The sequence below is a fragment of the Notamacropus eugenii genome, chromosome 5 (genome assembly GCF_028372415.1).
Source record: "Notamacropus eugenii isolate mMacEug1 chromosome 5, mMacEug1.pri_v2, whole genome shotgun sequence".
Lineage (NCBI taxonomy): Eukaryota > Metazoa > Chordata > Mammalia > Diprotodontia > Macropodidae > Notamacropus > Notamacropus eugenii.
In genome coordinates this window covers 201,440,515-201,463,302 of record NC_092876.1, presented here as the reverse complement: position 1 = coordinate 201,463,302, position 22,788 = coordinate 201,440,515, and the positions used below count along the sequence as shown (strand labels likewise).

At 36.4% G+C, this 22,788-nt stretch overlaps 1 protein-coding gene across 4 annotated transcripts in view; it reads right to left on the bottom strand.

Moving 5' to 3' along the window:
• Positions 1–2,181: 2,181 nt before the first annotated feature.
• The window catches only part of BRCA2 (BRCA2 DNA repair associated), a 76,649-nt gene continuing 56,042 nt past the window's right edge, over positions 2,182–22,788 (bottom strand). For 2 of the 4 annotated variants that reach the window (XM_072611872.1, XM_072611874.1), the window contains exons 16-26: positions 17,623–17,793; positions 16,763–17,120; positions 16,276–16,431; positions 15,290–15,434; positions 10,737–10,858; positions 8,338–8,536; positions 7,972–8,135; positions 7,740–7,878; positions 6,004–6,248; positions 4,734–4,874; positions 2,182–3,033 (exon numbers count right to left, since the gene is read on the bottom strand). In XM_072611872.1, coding sequence (XP_072467973.1) covers positions 2,620–3,033; positions 4,734–4,874; positions 6,004–6,248; positions 7,740–7,878; positions 7,972–8,135; positions 8,338–8,536; positions 10,737–10,858; positions 15,290–15,434; positions 16,276–16,431; positions 16,763–17,120; positions 17,623–17,793 — 2,254 coding nt within the window. In that variant the 3' untranslated portion in view covers positions 2,182–2,619. The remainder of the gene's footprint in view (positions 3,034–4,733; positions 4,875–6,003; positions 6,249–7,739; positions 7,879–7,971; positions 8,136–8,337; positions 8,537–10,736; positions 10,859–15,289; positions 15,435–16,275; positions 16,432–16,762; positions 17,121–17,622; positions 17,794–22,788) is intronic. The other 2 variants (XR_011967603.1, XM_072611875.1) reach the window with 2 other exon arrangements.

The following is a 22,788-nucleotide window of genomic DNA, read 5'->3' as shown; positions in this document are numbered from 1 at the left end:
TCCTGTGAAAACATCAAAGGGTGAAATGAGTACAGTGGGTGACAATGTGAAAAACCTGAAAAGCAAGATTTGCTAGAAAGGGTAATATGGAGAATTAGGCTGTAAATAATCAAGATGGCCTCTTTTCCATCCTCATCGTTCTTGAGCTCTCTGAAGACTCTGACACTACTGACTGCCCACTTTTCTCTCTAGATTTTCACAACATTGCCCTCTCCTGAGTTTTTTCTCACCTGTCTGATGATCCTCAGTCTTCTTGGATGTAACTTCATCCAGGTAATGCCTACTAACTCTGACTGTTCCCTAAGGCTCTGTACTGGACCTTTTCTTCTCTATAACAGGGATCCTTAACATTTTTTGTGTCACAGACCCTTTAAGACAATCTGGTAGAGTCTATGGATCCCTTGTCATTATAACCATTTTAAATGCATAAATGTAAATCAAAAAGCAAACTATATTGACATATAGTTATCAAAATAATCTTAAAAACAAAGTCATGGATCCCAGGTTAAGAAACCCTCCATATACCATCTTGTTTAGTGATCTCATCAGATTCCGTGGATCCAATTTGTATTTCCATCCAGATAATTCTCAAATCTATTTTCTTCTCCTTGCCAAGGCCAAACAACGCCCCTAACCCCACATCTCTTTTACACACACACACACAACTCCATTTTCTCCCAACTTTTCCAATGTGACTCCACTAGTTAACTTCCTGACCTACAGTCTCCCATCACCAAATGCCTATTAGCAGTCTGCAACTGGATGTCATATAGGCACCTTAAACTCAACATATTCAAAACTAAACTTATCCTCCCTCTTCTGAACTTTCCCATTACTATTAAATGTACCAACATCCTCTTCCAGTCAGTCACACAGGAACACAACCTATTTGTCATCAACTCCTTTACACTCAGCCTGCATAACTAATCTGTTGTCAAATCTTGCCATTTCCACCATCACGTTTCTCCTCTCCACTCACACAGCTGCCTCTTGTTCAGGCCGTTATCACCTTACCTTTGGCTGGTCTCCCTGCCCTAAGTCTCTCTACTATAGCCCACCTCCCTCTACTCAGCTGCCAAAGTACAAGCCAGGTCTAACCATGCCTTCTTCCACTCCCCATCCCACCTAATAAATTCCAGTATATATTATCACTTGGATCAAATATAAAATCTTCTGTTTGGCTTTTATTGTCCTTCACAAGCTGGTTCTTCCTACTTTTCTATTATTCTTACACTCCATTCCCTCAAAGGACTCTGGCCTCCTTGCTGTTCCATGCCCATGAGACTCCTGCCTTGGGGCACTTTCACTGACTGTCACCCATGCCCAGAACTCTTTCCTTTCTCATCTCTGCCTTTCATCTTTCCTAGTTTCCTTCAAATCTTTGCTGTTCCTCAAACTCTCCCAACTCTGTGCCTTTTAGTGGTTTTCTACCATGCCTGGAATACTCTCCCTTCTTCATCTCTACTTCCCAGCTTTCTTCCAGACTCAAGTCTTTCCTGGACCCCTCATTCCTTGTTACCTTACCTTTGAGATTACCTCCCATTTACTCTGCATGTATCTATTATTTGTACATAGTTTCTGGCACGCTATCTCCCCCCATTAGAATGAGTTCCTTGAGGGCAGGAATCACATTTTTGCCTTTCTTTGCATCCTTGATGGTTACCATGGTGCTTGACACATAGTAAGCACTTATTGATAATGGTACTTATTTCTAAAAAAAACAAAAAAACCCCCAAAAAACAAAAACCTTCTGGTTTAGTAATACCTTTTTTTAAAATTTAAATTTTTAATTGAAGCAACAGTATTAATTTTGTCATTACAATTAAACTTCAATTGACAGAAGGATTAAACTGAATATGGTATTGTCATCTTTGCAGTCAGAATGTTGATGAATAAATATTTATTAAGAGGGAAAACCCTGTTGTAACACTAGCATGCTTCAAAATTCAACAACTGATACTAGATGGTTTAAAAACAACAACTATAATCCCCTCTGTAGCAGAATTGGATGAATGTATCAAAGAAATGACTGCTAAGTAGTTAAGGCTTCTCAAAATGAATACTGGGAACTTATGCCATCATAGGCTTAAGAAAAATGGCCCTTACCTGTAAAAAGAGGTTCATTAAACAGGTCTTATCCAATAGCACAATGGAAAATAAAAAGCATGGAAAACATGTAAATAGTGAAAAAATACATTTTAATTTAAGGCATGTTTCCCCATGGAGTAAATATATACATCATTAAGAATACTTACAGGATCTTGAAAATAAGACAAATTTTTTCTCCCATTCTACATGTTATTATATTTAAAATGGAAAAAAGAATACCTACATACAAGTATAAACTATACAAGTCTTTACAAAATAGAAATGGAAATGAAGGATGTAGTACTGCTTCCTGTCATGGTAGTTTGTCACCTTGAGTTTTTCTGATAAAACTGTGATTTCATTTTTGTCTTACCTAGTAATCCTAGTCTCTTCAGTACTGGTTTGAGAAATATTTTCCACTTCAATCAGTTTTAGGACAGTCTTTTTTCAGTACCCAGTGTTCCCCTGAACCACTGGGTTCTCTGCTGGTGAATCCATCCATAATATCTTTATTAAGTTATTTACTTAATTTTATTCAGGTGAATTAGACAAAAGGGCTTGTGTATTTATCAAGGCCAGTTCTTCATCTGCAATCAAATCATTTTCCACCATATTTGTTCCACTAAATGTTTTTAATGTTGTCACTTGAGAAGAGTTCAGTGTACTTTTCTTTATGGGTTTGCTGTAGTTGTTGCCACAGCTCCGTGGTGGCTGAAATGCTTTCTGTGCAGCTGGAGAAACAAATGTACAAATTGGGCTAACTGGTGGAGGTAAAGGCAGTCTACTGAAGAAATCCAGTGATCTTCTCTTCTTGCAGATTCTGGCATCATCCATTTTTCTATCTCCTTTACAATCTGATGTTGGGGTTATTTTGACAGAGCTGGTGATAAGGCCAGAATCCCCTTCAGGACAGTGATGACTTGGTTCACTATGAGAAGTGGATATCTAAAAAAAAAGGCAAAAGTCCAACAAAGGAAAAATAAATAAAATAAATGCCTTAATAGCATAGGTCAGATTACTTAATAACACTTGTAATTCTTCTTTCAGAAGGAAATATTTTAGAACAAAAGAATTTCAAAATAACAGAAGAAAAACTGATCACAGGAGAAAAAAGGTGAAAATTTACAGGCTTAAATAAAGACAACAGTCTAACAAAAAATAACAAAGACAGGTATATTCAAAAAACCATAATACTATCTTGAATTTTAATTCTAGAAACAACTACTGCAATGCAAAATTCGAAATAAAACTGTAGGATATACAGTAAGGGATGCTACTCTTAATAAAAAGATAAAGATGAAAAAGGCATTCCTTAAAATAACAGAACTGAAAGGAACTTAAAATAGGAACTGCCATACAAAACATCAGCTGACTCTGACGCCCCTAACAAGCGTTGGCACTACTCTGCCTCAGTCTGAGGACCTTTAGTGACAAGAAACTTCCCACCTTACTAGGCAGGTCCTTGGATATTTAGCTCACTCTCATTGTTATGAAGTTTCCATATACTAAAAAAATCCGTTGCTACTACCATTTATCTTTTAATTTTAGTTCTTTTGATGGGAGCCGTGTGGAATTAACCTAAAAATCCACTTTCACATGGCAACCGTTCAAATATTTCAAGATAATTAATGTTCTCCTTCTCTCCATCCCACTTGTCTCCAATACTTTATTCTTCAGGTTCCTTCCCAGCTCCTTTAATGGGAGTTCCATATAGCACGGTGTCACTCTCTTCTCCAGCTTAGTAATAATCTTTAGAAAAACAACCAAACCCATTGAAAACCAAACAAACACTTCAAATGGACCTAACCAGGGCAGAGAATAAAGGTTACTCACTATACTTCTATTAACGTAGCCTAAGCCCGAACTATTATTTTTGGCTCTTATGACACAAAGTATACTCCTAATGAACTCTGAGTCAAATAAGGTTTTTAGATCATTTTCACCTGAACTTATGTTTGACCACAACTGTCCCTTCCTGTCCTTGTACTTAATTTTTTTGAACCATGCAAGAACCAAGCATATAGATTCCCTAAATTTCAATCATTTGCAGTTTGACTTATAATTCTAGTCAAAATATTTTTGTATCCTAATCAATCACTGAAATCTATCAAATATTAGTTATTGCTCCTAGCTTCACTTCATCTGCAAATCCGACAAGCATGTCAAATATAATCCATATGCCCAACTGTCCTGTGACACCCTTACTAGACACCTCCTCCTAGGTCTACATCAGTTCATTCAATGACATTCTTTGAGTATGGTTAGACAACCAATCAACGAACTTCTAAATTCATTTAAATATGCTGATGTATTGAGACCTCTTCATCTTGTCCCCAAGGATACCTTGACAGATTCTGACCAATGCTTTGTTGATATCCAGGAATAATCATAGTGGTAAGAAGAGCCTAGGATTCTACAGTACTTTAAGGTTTGTAAAGTGCTTTATAGAGCTTGATCTCCTTTAATCCTCATAAGACCTTTGTACAGTTGGTACTATTATTAGACCCACTTTATAGAGGAGGAAACAGGTTGGGAGAGGTTAAATGACTTGCCCAAATGTATATGACTAGCATTTTGAAATAAATGTTTGCATCTATAAACATCACATGGTCACTTTGCACATGCTCTTAGTCACATGAACTTACCACACGGACCAGGCCAAGTCTTGCTTGAGGAGAAGGTGAGTCTAAATTATATTCTTTGACTGCATTCGGTTGTTTGGAATTATATGTGTTAATCAGATGAATAAGTTTACTTTCTGCATCATTGCAAAACTGGTTAATATTCTAAAATGACAAATTTTTAAAAACTTTGTGAACTGGAAACCACAACAACAGATTTATAAATTTAGAGCTGGAAAGAGTCTTAAGAGATGATCTATCTAAGCCCAATCTCTTCACAATCTGTGTTTCAAGGTATGTTTAGGAATTGGAATCAAAGGATGAGGTGAGAAAGCAGGGCCTGGGGAAAACGATGACGGCCCTAAAAACCCTAAGACGTACTTCAACATTTAACAGGGCCTGCCCCCACCAGAGGCCAATATTGGCAGACCTGGAGCCCAATGTAATCAGATTATTCATACAAACAAAAGAAGAAGTATGAGAGGGAGAGACAGACAAAAAGCCACTTGTTATTCTTTCAACTAAAAGGTAAAGGCCTGCTTTCCTTCACTTAGATGATACAAAAGAATCTGACGTAGATTTAGGCAAAATATACTCCTACTAGTACAGGGTACAGTGAAAATAATTTTCCCATAAAGAACTACATATATCATAATATCAGGGCAAACAGCCTAAAATGTTGAGGTGAATCTTAAACATAAACAAATAGTTTATATATAGTTTCTGACAACATAGCTAACTTATATAGTAGGCACCACAGTGATTTGTTGTTGCTGTGAAGTTTTAGTTGGATCTGACTCTTTGTGACTTCATTTGCAGTTTCCTTGGTAAAATTACTACGGTGCTCTATCATTTCATTCTCCAGTTATTTTACAGATGAGGAAACTGAGGCAAACAGGGTTGAGTGACTTGCCCAGGGTCACACAGCTACTAAGTGTCTGAGCCTGGGTTTAAACTCAGCTCTTCCTAACTCCAGGACCAGTGTTTTATCCACTAAATCAAAGCTGCCACCACAATGATGGATGAACTGAATTCAACCCCAGATGGCTCTTTAGCTTATAAGTTATTCTGAATTTCTGATGTTTAACCTACATAGGCCCTTCACTGGTTTGCATCTCCTGTCTTCCTTCCTATGCTTTCCCTTAACTAAGTCAATCAATGTAAAGGCCACTTTTTTCTTCCTTAGCACTGTTTCATGCCAGATTGAGCCTGAACATCTAACTTTCATTAAAAAAAAGTTTCCTGCTATTTTTACTACTTTAAGACCTATGGTTATAATAAGAAGCAATTTTACCTCAACAGAACTTTTCAACTTGTTGAATATCTCTTGAAAATGACTTTCCTTTGGACTGGCAGAAAATGAAGAAAATTCTCCAGCAAATAAGGTGGGGATTCCTGATCTTGACTCTGCTTTCCATTGAAGGTTGCTTGCAGCTATCAATGTATGCAGCTTAATAATATCTTCATTAAGGTCTATCCAAAACTTTACCGCTAATAAATTATAATATTCATCTGACAAGTACACCAAGGGTGCAACACCTGGAATTTTTTTTAAAAGAATAAAAATATTTACCATGTATACAGGAGGACAAATTCAGAAATGCAGACAAATATAAATGTGCCTAACTCATTTTTAGCATATCCCAATGATAAAAACAAAACTAAAGCAAACTAATTTGGAAAATCTCAAGAGTCTCTTAAATGATCTATCCCCAAGAATTTCACATCAATCAAGGTCAGACACACTGACTATAGTAATAATGATGGTATTAATATTTTACAGCACTCTAAGTTCTGCATGCCACTAATCACATCTCATTTGATCCTTACAGCACTCCTTAAATGAGAGCTATTAATATTCCATTTTATAGATTGGTTAAGTGACTTGTTCAGGGTCACACAGCTGGAGTTCAAGGCAGGGTTCTAACACAGGTCTTCCTGACTCTAAGTCCAGGGCTCTATTTACTATACCCCCAGCTTAAGAATGGGATTAAACAATCATATGGTTGTATTATTAGCCCCATTTGGATATGTGGGTATTCAAATGAATGGGAAACAGTAGGAAGAGATGAAGAAAATCATTAAGACCAAATTACTCTTTGAGAATGAAGGACAAACACAACAACCACCATTTCAGTGAATGAGATATACAATTTGAATGGGTTCTTGTTGCATAAATAACAAAAATATTTTAAAGATCAAAAAGAAATTACTTGGTATAGATAATCATATTTTGGTCTGGGCAAATATTTATTAATTTTTACAATATAAGAATTAAGAACAATACATAAAGTTAGCTTGTTACATTAAAATCTACATTTGAAAAATTCTTCTTAAATGTTCTAATGTGAAGACACTCTATTTGGAATCAGTCAGGTCAGGAATTCTACTTCTGCCACTTGGAAGAGGAGGTATAAAAGATCACAAGCAAATTACCATCTCTCTAAGACTAAAGTTTATCTTTAAAAGGTAAAAATACTTGTAGTAACAATCTTTTTGAAGGATTATGTGAAATCAAACAAGGTAAGAGAAGCAGAGAACTATGCGCATCTTAAGGTACCAAAGGGTCATTTTTTTTCATTCATATTGGCTTCACAGGCTACTCGGTTATGTACAGTACTGAAGCCTACAATACGTACCAAGAGGTTCCTGTAATCCTTTATAATTAATTTTGTTGTTGTTCTGTTGTTTCAGTCATGGCTGACTCTCAATGACCCCATCTGGAATTTTCTTGGCAAAGATAATGGAGTGGTTTGATATTGAGGCAAAGAGGGTCAAATGACTTGTTCAGGGTCACATAGCTAGGAAGTCTCTGAGGTGAAATTTGAACCAATGAAGATGAGCCTTCCTGATTCTAAGCCCAGTGCTCTATCCACTGTATCACCTTCTATAATTGTGGTCAGCTAATACTCATAATAATAACAAAAAGTTAAAAGATTAAAATAAACATAAAATTACTACCACTACCCACCAGGGATGAAATTCAGGACACATAAATAAAATGCCATGTACCAATCCCATGTAGAATACCTGTTTTTTTGGTGATAAAAACCACAAACCCTACTACGTCAACTTCGGCACAAGGGGGCTGGAAGGATGCATCCACTAACTTGATCAATGGCAGTGCTTCCCTTGGTTGATAAATTTGGAAGAGAGTTTCATGAGAGATCTACAAAAAACAGTGTGTAAACGTTCAGCTTCCATAGATTTCATAAAACTAGTACAAATTTACTGTTTACTGTGAAAGTTAAAGGTTTCATACCGGCAGCTGCTGATACTGAGTTTTCTTTGTTGCTGTTAATCGGATACGAGCTCTATCAGATTTGCTTTTAGATGGTGATGTTGCCAGGTGGTAGATTCTGTATCGATTTCCCTCCTTTAGCAGAGAATATATATCTGATAATGGACGCCAGATGCTCAATATAACTATTTAAAAATAATATTTTAAAGTCAAGAACAGAGTTACATGAGCTAACTTTTAAAAAGGTAACGAAGTTCAAAAGAGAACTGGTTTAAGTTTTCATTAATAATGATATAAGCAATACAATTTACACAACTACTTTTCCATCTTGCATTTGTATTGATTAAAGAAACTAATGAAAAACATTTACATATTCTCAAAACGGACCTGAATCTTCTTGTTTCTCACAGCTGATGACTCGTAACTTCCAAACCATAGTCACATCTCTCTTGGACAGCCCTTGTTCCTCCAGCTCAGCAGCTGCAACGGCCTTTCTGAATTCTGACTGGAGCTGTGCTTGCTTTTTATCATTCAACATCTGCCTGTGATTATTCAAAGCTTTTAACTGCTCTTTGCTGAAGCAGCCCTGTGACCACAAAGAAAACTTCATATGTATGTACACATTTTAAAATGTTGACCAAGAAAATATTTAGAATAATTTTTTAAAATCTGTCTTTTGCAGCCAGTAGGGAAGACACTGGTTAGAGATTAAAATGTGCTGAAAATCTTTATAGAGTGGGTAAATCTTGAAGGTGAGATTACTACGTGATATAATAATATAACAATATAATTATTTGGAAAATTATTATCATTTGAAGCCATAAACTGTTACATTCTTTCAGTACCTAAGCAATTTCCTAATTATAATTTGGAACTTGGCATAGGTAAAAGTGATTTGTAATTTTTTAAGTCTGTGTTTGAATTCTGCCTCTAAGACTTAGTGTAACAGTAAGCACCCTGACATACACGGGGAGTGAGGGTGGTGGTGGTGGTGGTGAGGGGAGTGCCTGCTATCACAGATTCTTAGATCTGCATTTATAAAAGAAAAGACAAGTTTTGAGGGGTCAACAATCACTTTAATCAAGCACATGTATCATTCACTAAATTCAAGGGGAAAAGTCAGCACCCTGAACTTAAGAGAAAATACAGAGAAATGTCAACAGACATGTTTCCAAATGTCTGACAGATCAGCAGACAGATCCAACTGTCTGACCATAGTTACCAGAGAGGGAAGCACCAACATGTGGGTTTTCAAAGCTGGAGGCTCCTTAGCGGTTTCCCAGAGACCTCATCTGGGCAAACAAACACTTCCAGTCAGTAAGCCACCCTCAGAGTAAGGTTTTTTAGAGCCAGAGGTCATCACAACCCTTGAGAACCAGGGCCTCATTAATAAAACATGTGGGCCTTACTACAAATCTTCCCAGGCCCATTAATGGGTGGAGAAGATCTTCTTTAATCACATTATTCAATCAGAAGCACTTTATACTAAAACAAAAACAACAAAAGATCCTACTTTGCTTGCCTTAACATTTGGTACCTATGATTTGTAAGCAAATCACGAAATCACAGAACCTTAATTTTCTTGTTTGTGAAGTGGCGATAGATCCTATACTATTTCACAAGGTCAAATGAGAAAATGTATATAATTTACATAACACACTTTGTAAACCCTGAAGCATTTTATAAATGTTACCTATTCTTATGTTAACTTCTCAAGTATGGTTTCATACACTGACACTTTCTACCCCCTCCCAACACTTAAGCGTACTGCAACAACTATCATGTGGGAAATCACAACAGCACCTCACCCTAATATAAGACAAAACTTTGCCTGAAACTTTAGCCAAGGCTTCTGAAAGGCTTTCAGGTACTGATTTAAACATACTGCAGCAATAATTTCTGTAACCTTTTCTCAAACCCTGAGTTTACCAAGAGATAACATCAGAGGAAGCTGCCAACTTACAAGTCTCCTCTACTATAACTGTAATTTATTAGGGAATAGGGTAACTTAAAATTCAATGTGTCACTTTGTTTTTCTGATTAAAGAGAAAATTCCTACTTTCAGAAAGATTACTTCTTAAACTAGGAAATTTCTGAAATTGCATATTTGGTGCTTTTCCTTCCCCCGAGTCAGGACATTACTAAAAAATAGTAATATTTTACATACAGGTAACTTATTGCTCATATCAACAGCTAATTTTACAACCATTATGTTATTGTGAAACTTCTTCAGTTGTTTTCAGTAGCTCAAGTAGAAGTGGAGGAGGAAGGTAGCAGCAATAATCCAGGGCAAAGTCAAGAGTTAGATGAAAGGAAGATGGTGATGTAGGTATTCCTTAAGAAAAAAAGAATGACTTGAGGGTAGGTATACTACGGCTACCATAATTTGGATTTGATGGAAAATTCTGACTTGAGTAGAGGTCAAAAGAAGAAAGATGAATAAGATCTATAAGGAAAACCTAAAGCAAATGAAATTAAGGGAAGATTTATGTATAAAGTGTCTGTAGGGTTGCTATCTAGGAGAATGGTAATCAATAGTTCTCATCAGTCTCATCAGTCAGCTATCCTTCCACCTTTAATCCTTGGCAGCCAGTCCCAGAAATTTAGCTTCTTATTGCTATCTAATTTTAGAAATTACATCATCTTTCTTAGACTCCTGAGGGGGTACCATATATTCAATTACTATTTTAATGCATGAAGGAATGGAGTTGATGCAGTTTTCTAAAGTGCCCAATGTTCCCATCTTAGATGCTAGTGTAACTGGGCTTATCATCTAAATCACTCACCTCAATGTAGGCTGGATCTGGTGCATTCTTAACTGCTTCATAAAGGTCTGCACCATCCTGCAAAGCACGAACCTGATGTCTTGTTAAAATACGTGATAGCCCATACTGTCTTGCACTGTTCTCTTTTTAAAAACATAAATAAAATTAAAATGTCAGTAATGTACATACATTTATTTACAACTTTTAAAAATAAATCATAAACTAGTGAACCAAGTGACATAGAGAATACTCCAAAAGCTATATATACTAAACCCAGAAAGTAATTATTAAGATTACAACTACTCCTCTAATAAAACCAAACTAGTCATCTCATTCCTTTGAAAGTAATACATTTACTACAGAATAAAAAGGAAAGAATTTACTTACGTAAGTGTATTCAAAATAACAATGATCTAAGGACCTGTTTTAAACCAATGATATCCCTGTTATTTTCTCTAAGATGTACAAATTAGTATCATAGGAAAAGGTGAAGTATTAAACAAAATCTTCAAACAAATAAACAAAAAGGTAGATAGATCTACATATGGTGGAAAAATTCACCTGCTGCTTCTAATGACTGTAGACTGGATATACAAACCAGAAATAAATATGTATATGGAGATTAAAAAGTTGTACAAATGAGAAACATAAGGAAAACCTAAAGAAACTACAAGTTGACAACAGAGAAAGAGTCATCAAATAATCTCTCCCACAATCCTCTGCCCTTCAGAAGTTAAGTTGTAGTTTGGGATAAAGGGTGATAAATAGCATGGAAAGAGAATCTAAGAGTCACTGCGCTCCCATAGAATGATGAAACAAATAACTTTAATATCAAATTTTAAGACAATCCAATACAATCTAATAACTGTATTTTAAATTGCTTTTTGCTGGGCATTGTGCTAAGTGCATGGGATACAATGAAAAAACAAAAAACCAGTGCCTGTCCTCAGAGGAGCTTACGTTCTATTGCTAAAATGGACACAGCACTGGACATGGTGATTATTTAGAATTGAGAGTGACAAGGAAAAAAACAGGGAAGAGAAGGAAATACACATTTACACACACACACACACACACACACACACACACACACACACACGCTTGCTCTCTCTCTCTCTCTAACTATCTCATTTGATTCTCATAATAACTCTGGGAGGTAGGTGATGCTATTGTCCCCAGTTTACAGTTCAGGAAACTGTGGCTAAATGACTTGCCCCAGGTCACACAGCTAGTTAAGTAAGTGAGGCCAAATTTGAACTCACATCCCTCTGACTCCAGGCCCAGTACCCTATCCACTATGCCACCACCTGCCTCAAAAACAGCAAAGCGAATCAATAAAACCAAAAAATTAAGAAATGTAAAAAAATCTTAACAGGATCATAAAATTAGAGCTAGGTCAGACTTCCTCATTTTTGTAGATGATAAACTGAGGCCGAAAGAGAACAAGTGACTTGCCTATGATCATAAGAAAGTAGCAGTCAGGATTTGAATTCAAATCTTCTAATTCCAAATTCAATACTCTTTCCACTGCACTTTTTCCTGGTACTCTTCAAACTTCAGTAAGAAGAGGAGTCTCCCTTTCTAACAAGGCCACCCATTTGACCACATGCCTTCCATCTTTTTTTTTTAATAGTATTTTATTTTTTCCACAATTACATGTAAAATTTATTCTTTTTTTTTTTTAAATTTTGAGTTTCAAATTCTCTCCCTCTCTGATGTAGGTTATACAAGAACAATTATGTAAAAAATATTCCATACTAGTCATTTTAGAGGATAAAGAAAGAGGAGGGAGGAAGGAAGAAAGAACGAATTTAGACTCCACCAGTTTTTCCTCCGGAAGTGGATAGCACTTTTCATCATGAATTCTTTAGGACTGTTTTAGATCACTGTATTGCTGAGAATAGCGAAGTCATTAACAGCTGTTCATCATACAATGTTGTTACTGTGTATAATGTTCTCCTGATTCTGCTCACTTCACTCTGCATCAGTTCATGGAAGTTTTTAGGTTGTTCTGAAATCATTCTGCTTGTCATTTCTTATAATGTGCCTTCTATCTTTTTCAGGTGCTTGTCTCTAGCCTGATTTCCACCATCTTCTGGGATAGAGTAATGACCCCTTCCACTTACTAATAATCATTCTCACACTTGGTCATCCCAGGGATTCTGAATCCCTGTAGGTCATCATCCAAATCCCATTCCCTACCATATTCCCATCCCTTTCAACTACGCCCCTCCTCCAAAGTCCACTTATTTCCTCCACTGTACCCTTTGGAATGCCTATTTCACAGGCAACAAACTTCTCTTCATCTTAAATCTTTTCTTCTCTTACTCCCTCCATCTTCTAGATATCACTGAAACCTGGTTCCCCAATGATGATGTGGCCTCCTGGGCCACTTTCTTCCAATCCTGGCTGCACCTTCACTCATTCTCCTCAGCTTTCTGGTAGAGACAAGGGAGTTGAAATAAAACTCCTTGCTCTCTATTGCTACCTTTAGGTTCCTTCCCTATCTCCATCACTCAGTAACTTCTCATTTTAGTTTAATACAATCCATATCTACTACTCAACCAAAACCTAGCTAGATCTCAAGGTTACTCTCCTCCTTTACTCAATGAGTTTGGCATAAGCCTCACAACTTTCTCTCCTCTCCACCTCCTACCTTCATACTTATGGATTTCAGCATACATATTGAGTCTGCCTCAAACATCCCAACCACTCAGTTCCTCAACTTACTCACTTCCCATGAGGTACTCCTCCACCCCACCTAACGCATGCAACAAAGATGTTCACATCCTTGATCTTGCCATGACCCGCAAATGTATCACATTCATGCTTAAAATTTCCCAGCCCCCCTTTACCCTGGCCATAATCTATTGACTTTCGACCTTTTCCTCTGCCTTTACTTAAACCCTACTCTTTGTATATACCATGATCTTCAATCCCTCAATCTCTAAGTTCTAGAAAACCTTTAGATTTTCCCTCAGGCCATTTCCCTCTCTGCACTAGTCATTCTCTCCCCTTTTCCCATATTTACTCTTTGGTGACCAGTTCAACTCTAAATACATTGTCCTCTTCTCTTGAATCTGAAGCCATCTTAATATTTCACTGATTGCACCCTGATGAACCTCAGTCTTGGATCACTCCCACAATTTACAGCTTTACACATGTACTACTAAAATGAAGGTGAAGGAAATCATGCAGCTCTTCTCACTAGGTCTCTTACAACTTTGTTACAAAAACTCAACTGTACCCTCATTGCTACCACACAATTCTACCATACCTCCTTTAAATCACTATCCCAGTCCCCAAGGTGGCCCTTCTAAACCTTTTCATCCTTCTTCAAACCTCCCATGATTTCCCCTCCCCGCCACCCTCAGCTGAAAACCTTGCTTCCTAATTTACAGAAAAGATTGAGGCCATTTGCCATGACCTTTCTCTTCTCCCCTTTCCCTCATTTCCTCTCACTCATGTGCCTTCTGCCACTACATCCTCTTTCATCTTTGTCTTATATGAAGATGTGGCCTTACTGTTTATCAAGGCTAACCCCTTCACTTGAACAAATGATCCCACTGCATCCCCTCTCCTCCATCAGATTACTACCTCTATCATCTCCACTCTCACTTCAGTATCTCCCTGTCTATTGGTCCATTCTCTACTGACTACAAATATGACCCTTAGGGTCATATCTGTAGGTGAGAGGAACTAATTAGAAAGGGCTTGGGATAGTACCTGAGCAGAGCTCTCAGGAAAGCTTAAGGGTCTAGGAGGCATGGAGGAGGAAACAGTGCAACTTGGGGACAGCCAATACAAAGTCCCAGGGACAGAAGATGAAATATCGTGTACAAGATAAACCAATGTGAGTACAAGCAAAACAACATGACTGAGAAATAGTATGTGAAGGAGGTTAATGTCAAATGAGTCCGGAAAGGCCAGCTGGAATCAGAGTGGAAAGGGTTTTAATGTAAGAAAGAGGAGTCTCTATCAGATCCTACAAGTCAGAGGCAGCCACTGGAGCTTTCTAAATAACAGGGTGACATGTCAGATCTGTGCTTTAAGGACACCATTCTGCAACTGGTATTTTCACAAATATGACGATTTTGAACTAGCTCACTGAAAATTTTACACAGCTAAAAAAGAAGGGAAAACCAACTAGAATACTAAGCATAAATGGGGCTGCTAGATAGAGCACTGGAAAGAGTGCTGGTCCTGGAGTCAGGAAGACCTGAGTTCAAATCTGACCTGAGACACTTCCTAACTGTGTGACCCTAGGCAAGTTGCTTAACCATGTATGCCTCAATTTCCTCATCTATAAAATGAGTTGGAGAAGGAAATGGCAAACCACTCCAGTATCTTTGCCAAGAAAACCCCAAATGGGATCATGTCCAAATTGGACATGACTGAAAACAATGAAACACCAACAATTGCTAAATATATTGACCAATTCCAAGTTGGTAGAAAAACTTATAAACCCTTCCAACAATATGAAGAGAAATTATCCAATTATCAATGTTAAATTTTACAACTTCCAATAATTAATACATTTATATTAGTAAATAAAATTCTGAAATAATCTTTACCTTCATGTTTTTCAAATTCTGCTTGTACTTTTGTAAGTAAGACTTCCAATTTTTTTTGTTGACATTCTGCATGTTTTAAAGCTTCTTTTTCTTCTGCTCGTTCATTACGAAATATGTATAATCCAGATGCTGTCTTCTCCATCCACTGGAATGTTTGACATAATATATTTACATTTAATTTTAAAAATCCAGCTTCTATACATTGCCATATTTTTAAGAAAGGTTAAAAGTTATCATGTAGGATACTCTATATTATGGAAATGGCAAAGAGACTTTTGTTTAGTGAAGATGAATATACAGTTGATCCTCATTATTTGGGAATACTGTACTTGTGGTATTGCCTACTTGCTAAAATTTATTTGTACCCCAAAAATTAATACTTGGTGTGCTTTTGCAGACATGAACAGAGCGGGAAAAAATTTGAGTTTCCTGATGTGCACATTCCTATGGGAGGTCAAATAAGGCAACATTCTACATTCTTGTTTCAGTTTTCACACTATAAATAAGAACTCTTTTCAAGGTGCCCTGTTTTTTCACATCTTTGTGGGTTTTCTGTTGCTTAAAATGATCCATAAGAATAGTGCTAAGGTACTGTCTAGTATTCCCTAGCACAAGACAGCTTTGATGTGCTTTAGAGAGAAAATACGTAAGTTAGATAAGCTTTCTTCAGGCATGAGCTATGGTGCTGTTAGCCATAAGTTCAATATTAATGAATCAACAATGTGATCCAGAAGTAAGAGGTAATTCACTGATGTGTCAGTGAGAGAATTGCAGAAAGTGCTGAAGTAAATATTGTGACCAAAGGCTCACAAGGAACCTAACCCTCCTTTTTCCTAGAAGAAATGGTTTGGTATTTGCTAATTCAGTGTTCATAGTGACTTTATAGACCATAATTTCCATGAATGATGAGACTTGCCTATATTTCTGTGTGTAGCATGAATAACGTTTAAATGAATCCAATGGGAAGTATTAAGCTTATGTCATACCTGAGTAGGATAAACTCTTTGAACAACTACATCAACACAGCCAACATTTCCGCCTTCACCGAAGAGTGATGATAAGGGCAGTGGAAAAGGTCTGGGATCTGAAAAGAACCCCAGTTTGGCATACCAACGAGCAGGTCGAGTGCTATTAGCTGAAAGCTGAATAAATGAAATTAAATAAATTAAAAGTTCTCAAAAGAGAAGAAAATAATTATGATTTTTCTCTTTTTTTGCCTATATTCAATTTTTCAAAATAGACATTGCACTTGTGCAAAAGAGATGCTCCATCATGGCCTTGTTGCACCAATCCCTGAGGCTATATTGAGGGAGGACAACAGGGAGGAAGCTGGTAAGATGGCACTGAGGGGATAGCTGAACCAGAACATTTGATCCAAAATTCACTATTGCTTTCCTTGTCACAACTGAATTTTAAACACTGATAGATAGTTGGGATAGGAAGTTTTTACTTTCCCAAAAGTTTAATCTTTACCTTTAACATAAGAGATGCTGGAGCTTCAAGAGGTGGGCATGCCTCCTGAGAGCCTATCAGTTCTGCTCCATGGGTTATAATCTTCTGACCAACAGTCAATTTACCCCTGTGTAAGAGAACTGAGAGGGGAATGTCTAACAGTGCCTTGACTGCATACCATCCATCTGTAACTTCTATAACTGCCGATTCTCTTTTGGTGTCCACATTACTGTTTTTACTGTTGGCAGTTGTAGACGTATTTGTGCCTGATGAAATTATTTCAGAAACACAAAGCACCAGCGTTTTTGCAGCTGTTTCATCTCTTTCCATTATCTTTTTAATAGCTGATCTTCTGCTCTTATCAATTTCTATGTCATATCTAAAAAGATACAATATTAAAAAGTACAAGTTTTATATTTAGTGAACTAGAAAGTCATGGGAGAAAAATAATCACCCTGCAATGAAGAACTAAAACATATCCTACAGAAACATTTAGGAATGATAAATTTAGCTTTTATGCTAAATTCGGTAATTTATGTTTTAACCATTTAAATATAAGCAAAAACTATACAAATTTAAAACAGTAATGCTACTATACAAAGTCATTAGCATTAGCAAATAATTTGCTAGATCGGCCATTCATATTCTTCTGGAATTTCAAAAGGATGGGGTTTTATAATAACTTTGAATTTCATATTAGGTGATGACTGTCATTGTTGGGAAGAATGACAATGATAGACAGTGAGTCTCATAAGTAGGAAGAGGATGAGCTGCAGTGCTACCCAATCTATGTACCAATGAAAATCTAAGCACTATCTTCTCTGGAGGTACAGTCTAGATAGTCAATCTCTCTATCATCTACACTACTGCTTTATATTTACCTATATTTCAGTTGCAGAAGCACCCGTTCTGGAGTTAAGCACCTACTAGCAAATTCTTTAGGAAAGGTAAATTCCATAGCTGCCAGTTTCCATATAATCCATCGATAGTGGTTATATACCCAGGTTTTAGTAATAAGTTTTGGATCGACACCAGGAGTATCACACAGAGCCCTGCACATAAAATGAATTAAAAAACAAAAATAGATAATGATTTACCTGCACCAAAAACACAATACAAAACAAAACAAAATTCTACTGTATATTTGTAATATATAAGTAATTTAAATTCAGAAAATTATCTATCACCAGAATACTGAGCTAATAACAATTTTATTTAAGTAATATACCATTTTGCGTAATATTCTTATTGTTGAAACTTTGGAAGTATGAAACAACAGTAATGAAGATGATGGGCCCTGGCCATGGAGAAAACAGGACACCCTGTGGATACCATGAGGCTCTAGGAGCCATAAGATCGAGGTGAGGTAAAAAAAAAAGCTTGAGCCAAGGAAGGTGGAGATAAGAACTGACTCAGTGAGGAAATCTGACTGGCCCAGGGTGTCAAAACCACTAAGAAAAGTGGTGCAACAATCACTGCTTAAGATAAACCCAGTTAATGAACGGAAAATGTGTGGGCTCCAATGATCATTCAACACTGCTTTCAAGAGGGTCCGTTGCAGGGCTTACCACCAATGACTGTGCCAGCATTTATAATTTGTTTTCTCTTGGGGAGAAATGAATACAAAGAATGATAAGGGAATAGATAGAGCTCTGTACTTGGGAGTCAGGAAGACCTGAGCTCAAATCCTGCCACAGATACTTCTTAGTTCTGTGATCCTGGGCAAGTCACTGAACCTCTGTCAGCCTTAGTTTCCCCAACTGTAGCATAACAGCACCCACCTCTCAGTGTTATTGAAAAGAAAAATGGGTTGATACATATAAAATGCTTTGTAAATCTTAATGCTTCAGCTTCCTTCTAGAGAATGTATGTCAAAACAAAGATATTTCTTTTTATCTCTTTTAAATTTCACATCTGAAAGTAGGCTTTTGGAAAACACTCTTTGGGTATTTTTCTTAAAAGCTGAGATTTAAAAAAAAAGTAAAGATGATCTTTAAAAAAAATCTTTAACAAAAATCAACTGTTTTTGGATTTAAATGCAAAAACTATAAAGAAATCAAATAACTTTCAGGATCTTTCTAAGAAAAATAGAGTAACATTTTTCAGAGTTAAATTTTAAAGATCTTACTTTTAAAGAGTTAGAATTTTTGCTTAACAGAAATATATAATTACAGTGACATACTGGTACTGAATTATGACAATAAGGAATACTGAGAAAATATTTGTAGAACTTAATATTTCTATATTAAAATTGGGTTTAAAAAATGGAATAAAACAGAAAATATTCTAGAACATGAAAAAATACAAATTCTGCAAAGTTATGCAGAGGCTAAGAAATATGGCCCTGTAAAATGAACATCTTATCTCTTGTCAATTATCAGGCAGAGGGTACACAGAGATTCAGAAAATAATAAAAAATGAAGACAGGAGAAAATCCCCCATTCCAGAGATAAATATGAAGACACAAATCGGTGCCATTTAGCTTCTCCTGTGGTCCATTTCATATTATTGAACTTTAAAAGTCAGAATATGCCAGAGGAGACCTCCATTTAAGCCATAAGGCTCCTGGAATAAATGAAATAATACTAGCTGAATGAGAACAGAACCATCACAGCAGAAGTCTTTCAAACAAAATTTACAATTTATTTCATGATGGTTTAAAAGAATCTTTTTTACTTAACAACCATTAAGAGCTTTTATAACTGTGGCAATAAATCAAAATACCTTCAGGATATATCAGCTAGTTTCAAACAAACTTATTTTATCTGTGAAGTTTACACAAGGAAAATAATGACCAATTTACACAACTGCAGAATTCAATTAATTCAACAAACACATCACTGTTTTCTGAGAGAAACTGTTTTCTATCTTATTAATCAACTATAAAATTAGGATTAAAGTTTTTCCTTTTATTTCCTTATTCATGGACCAGTCCCTGTAGATGAATCAGTCAGTCTCTGAAGGAAATTGCTAATAGATGAGATTGCCCTGAACATGTTCTGCAATCTTGGGCAGTACCCCACCCAACTAGAAGACTTTACAAAAATAATCTAGGTGAATTCTTGCCCTTAGGAAGTAAGTCTATGTCCTTGTAGCCCTCCACTGGAGTTTAGGATAACCCAGCTTATGAAGGAGAAAACCAAGCAGAGCAGTCTAGGTAGAGATGGCCTCCTTTATCTGGACTGCTAGAAGCAGCTAAATCTCATGGTCAAGCCACATTCTCACCAGGAGCGGCTGAAGATTTGGCCCAGCTCTTCATTAATATGTCCACTTCCTCATTAATTGGTCACCAAACAGGGTTGATTTCCACTTGTCCTTTTCCAAAGGTATTTAGGCATTCAAGAATCTCCATGGTTTTGTTACTTTGGTTACTGAGAGAGACCACTGACCATCAACTTAGTGTTATTTCCTAGCCTAATTAATGAATTGATTATTCACTGCCCAGAAACTCTGTCAGGGTTTTCATTCATCTCATTTAAGCACTACTGTGCTAGGCACTAAAGGAAATACTAAAATTGAGCATGAAGGACTAACTCCAAATTGTTTACAAGCTGGCTCCAATTCCATTTCTAGCCTTACCATTCACACACTTTACTGTACAGCCAAAGTGTCCTTTCCTTTCTGTTCCCCACTTATGGCACTCCATGGCTGTTTTCATGATCTTGCACTGGCTGTCCCTCGTACCTGGAATTATATAGCCTCCTCAACTCCACCTCACAAAATCCTTTGAAACTCAGCTCAAGCTCTAATCTGAAACAAACTATTTGTAATTCTTTCCAGTGCTCAGTGCTCCCCATCAACCTGAGTTTACATGTTTTGTGTATAATTATGCAAAATTACTAAACTGATTATTTAGAGTATTTTTCTATTTTTGTCTTCACATCTATCCCCAGCACTTATTACAGTAGACACTGGAAAAAAAAAAACTGCTTGACTGATTGATAGGACAAGTTCTGTTCACAGGAAGTTTCCAACCTAACAGGTGAATAGATTGGCAACATTAAAAAGAACTTTGCAATCTTCCAAAGATACTCTAACATTCTTTCTGAAGCCTGTTCAATTCTAGGACCAATTCACTATCCACTTGCAGTCCATTTGCAGTTCTAAAGGCTAATCATTGAACTGCATATCAAAGTCCAGACAATTGACATTCTTCAACCATTTGGTTTTTTTGAGTGTAGATAGTTAAACCAAAGTCTTTTGGGTGACAAAGGAAATGGATTTCATTTAGGAGGCACTACAATGTTCTGGGGGCTTAAAGCAAGCAGCACTATACATCTAGAAGACCTCACTACCTATAGGAAATTCTCTTCAACTTGGACTGTAAGCTCCATTATATGACAGTGGCAAATACTATTGGTGAGCATGGATCTCTCTCTTTCATTCCTTCTCCAACATTAATGAACAGAGGAGTTGAACAAAGCTGTCTCTGCTATCACCTTTCAAGAACTCTTGCATAATTTTAAGATATGCATAAGACAACTTATCAAAATATAGCTTATATTATACATTAGGGTACCTGAGCTACCAACTTGAATGCTTCTTTATAGTTACCAACAAGCACAGAGAAATGCTGCATTGCCTATACCTTTCAGGAAACTGTGTGAGGATAACAAGTGTTTCACTGTGAAATATTACTAGTGAAAAGTCATCTTGTTCCCATTTAATATACTCATTGAGGATATCCTTTATGCATGTAGATTATTATCATAAAAACTTAATATAGATAGGAAAACAGGCATATGGGACAGTAGTTTTAAAAAATTTCTCTAAGTCACCTTTTAAATGGAGAATAAAATCCTAGGTTTTTTCCATGCCTTGAGTATTTTCTCTTCTTTCAGATATCTTGAGGATCAAACTCTTGAGCATGGCCTTCATTCTTTGTATTGCTGATCTAAGTCAGCTACTTGTCCTTTGTTTTCCTCAGCACCTTTTCCACTCCCTTTAGAAGCACTTCCAAAATATTAGACTCAAAATATGGTTTCTACACTGTCAACAGTTGTAAAGAGTTTATTTTGCAGATCTTTTCTGTATTTTATCTGTTGTCCTTCTAGTTTCATCCTAAAATTTCCTTAGGGTGACTACTTTTTGGTCTTTTGTCAACATTGTTTAAACTGCTTTTATTTTTCCTTCTCCTGCTTATTTTGTGAGGAGATAGTTTATAATCCTCCACCACTGTCCCTGGAATAGATTACAAATGAATTTATATTCTAAATTGGTCTTGCCATTGACTGCCGTCTCTCTTTCTGGCAATTCTGTCAAGAGCCCAATGAGGAAGTTTTTTAGGGACTCTTGATTTACTCTTTATGACTGAAGCCTATTAATTTCTATACAAAATTTTCAGTCAGTGTTGATATACTTTTCTTCATCCATTTCTCATTTTTCAGCATCAGTTATTTCTTTAAAAGATCAGACTGGAATTATTTTAATTGCATATTCTTTTTAATTTTTCCAGTTTTTCATTAAAAATAGCTAATACAAAAATGACTCCTACATTAATGATGAGTTATTTCTTGCCTATTAAAAAAGTCAGTTTCATATTTTGTGATGTTATTTGGATGTTTATCATATCCTGGACATTTCTTGAAGAAAAGTATCCATGATGGAGAGGTGTGAAGTTTCTATGTAGTCTACAAATCTTTAGCTACTCTTGTTTTTTACTTCTAAATTGTATTTTTCAATACAAAAAGCTGCAAATTATTATCACAGTACCCTTTTCTGCAGTGTTGGATAACCACGTCCTGTAAAATGGTATTTCTTTAACTCTGCTGGCACTTTTATCTGCTTCTCCAAAGAGAATCTGTGAGTCATCCTCCCATTCAATGACAACTTCCTTCAGTTTTCTGCAACATTTATTATTAGAATGCCAAGATTGGTATGATTCAGTTACTCCAGTAGTATGCCCATTTGTTGGTCACTGGACGAACATCTCACATTTTGAAAACCAACTGCTGAATTCATGTTTATTGAAGGTCTAAAAACTGTGCAACTCTGAGTCCCCATATCCTCTACTCTGCCACTCTGCCTCCATCACTACAAAAGATGAA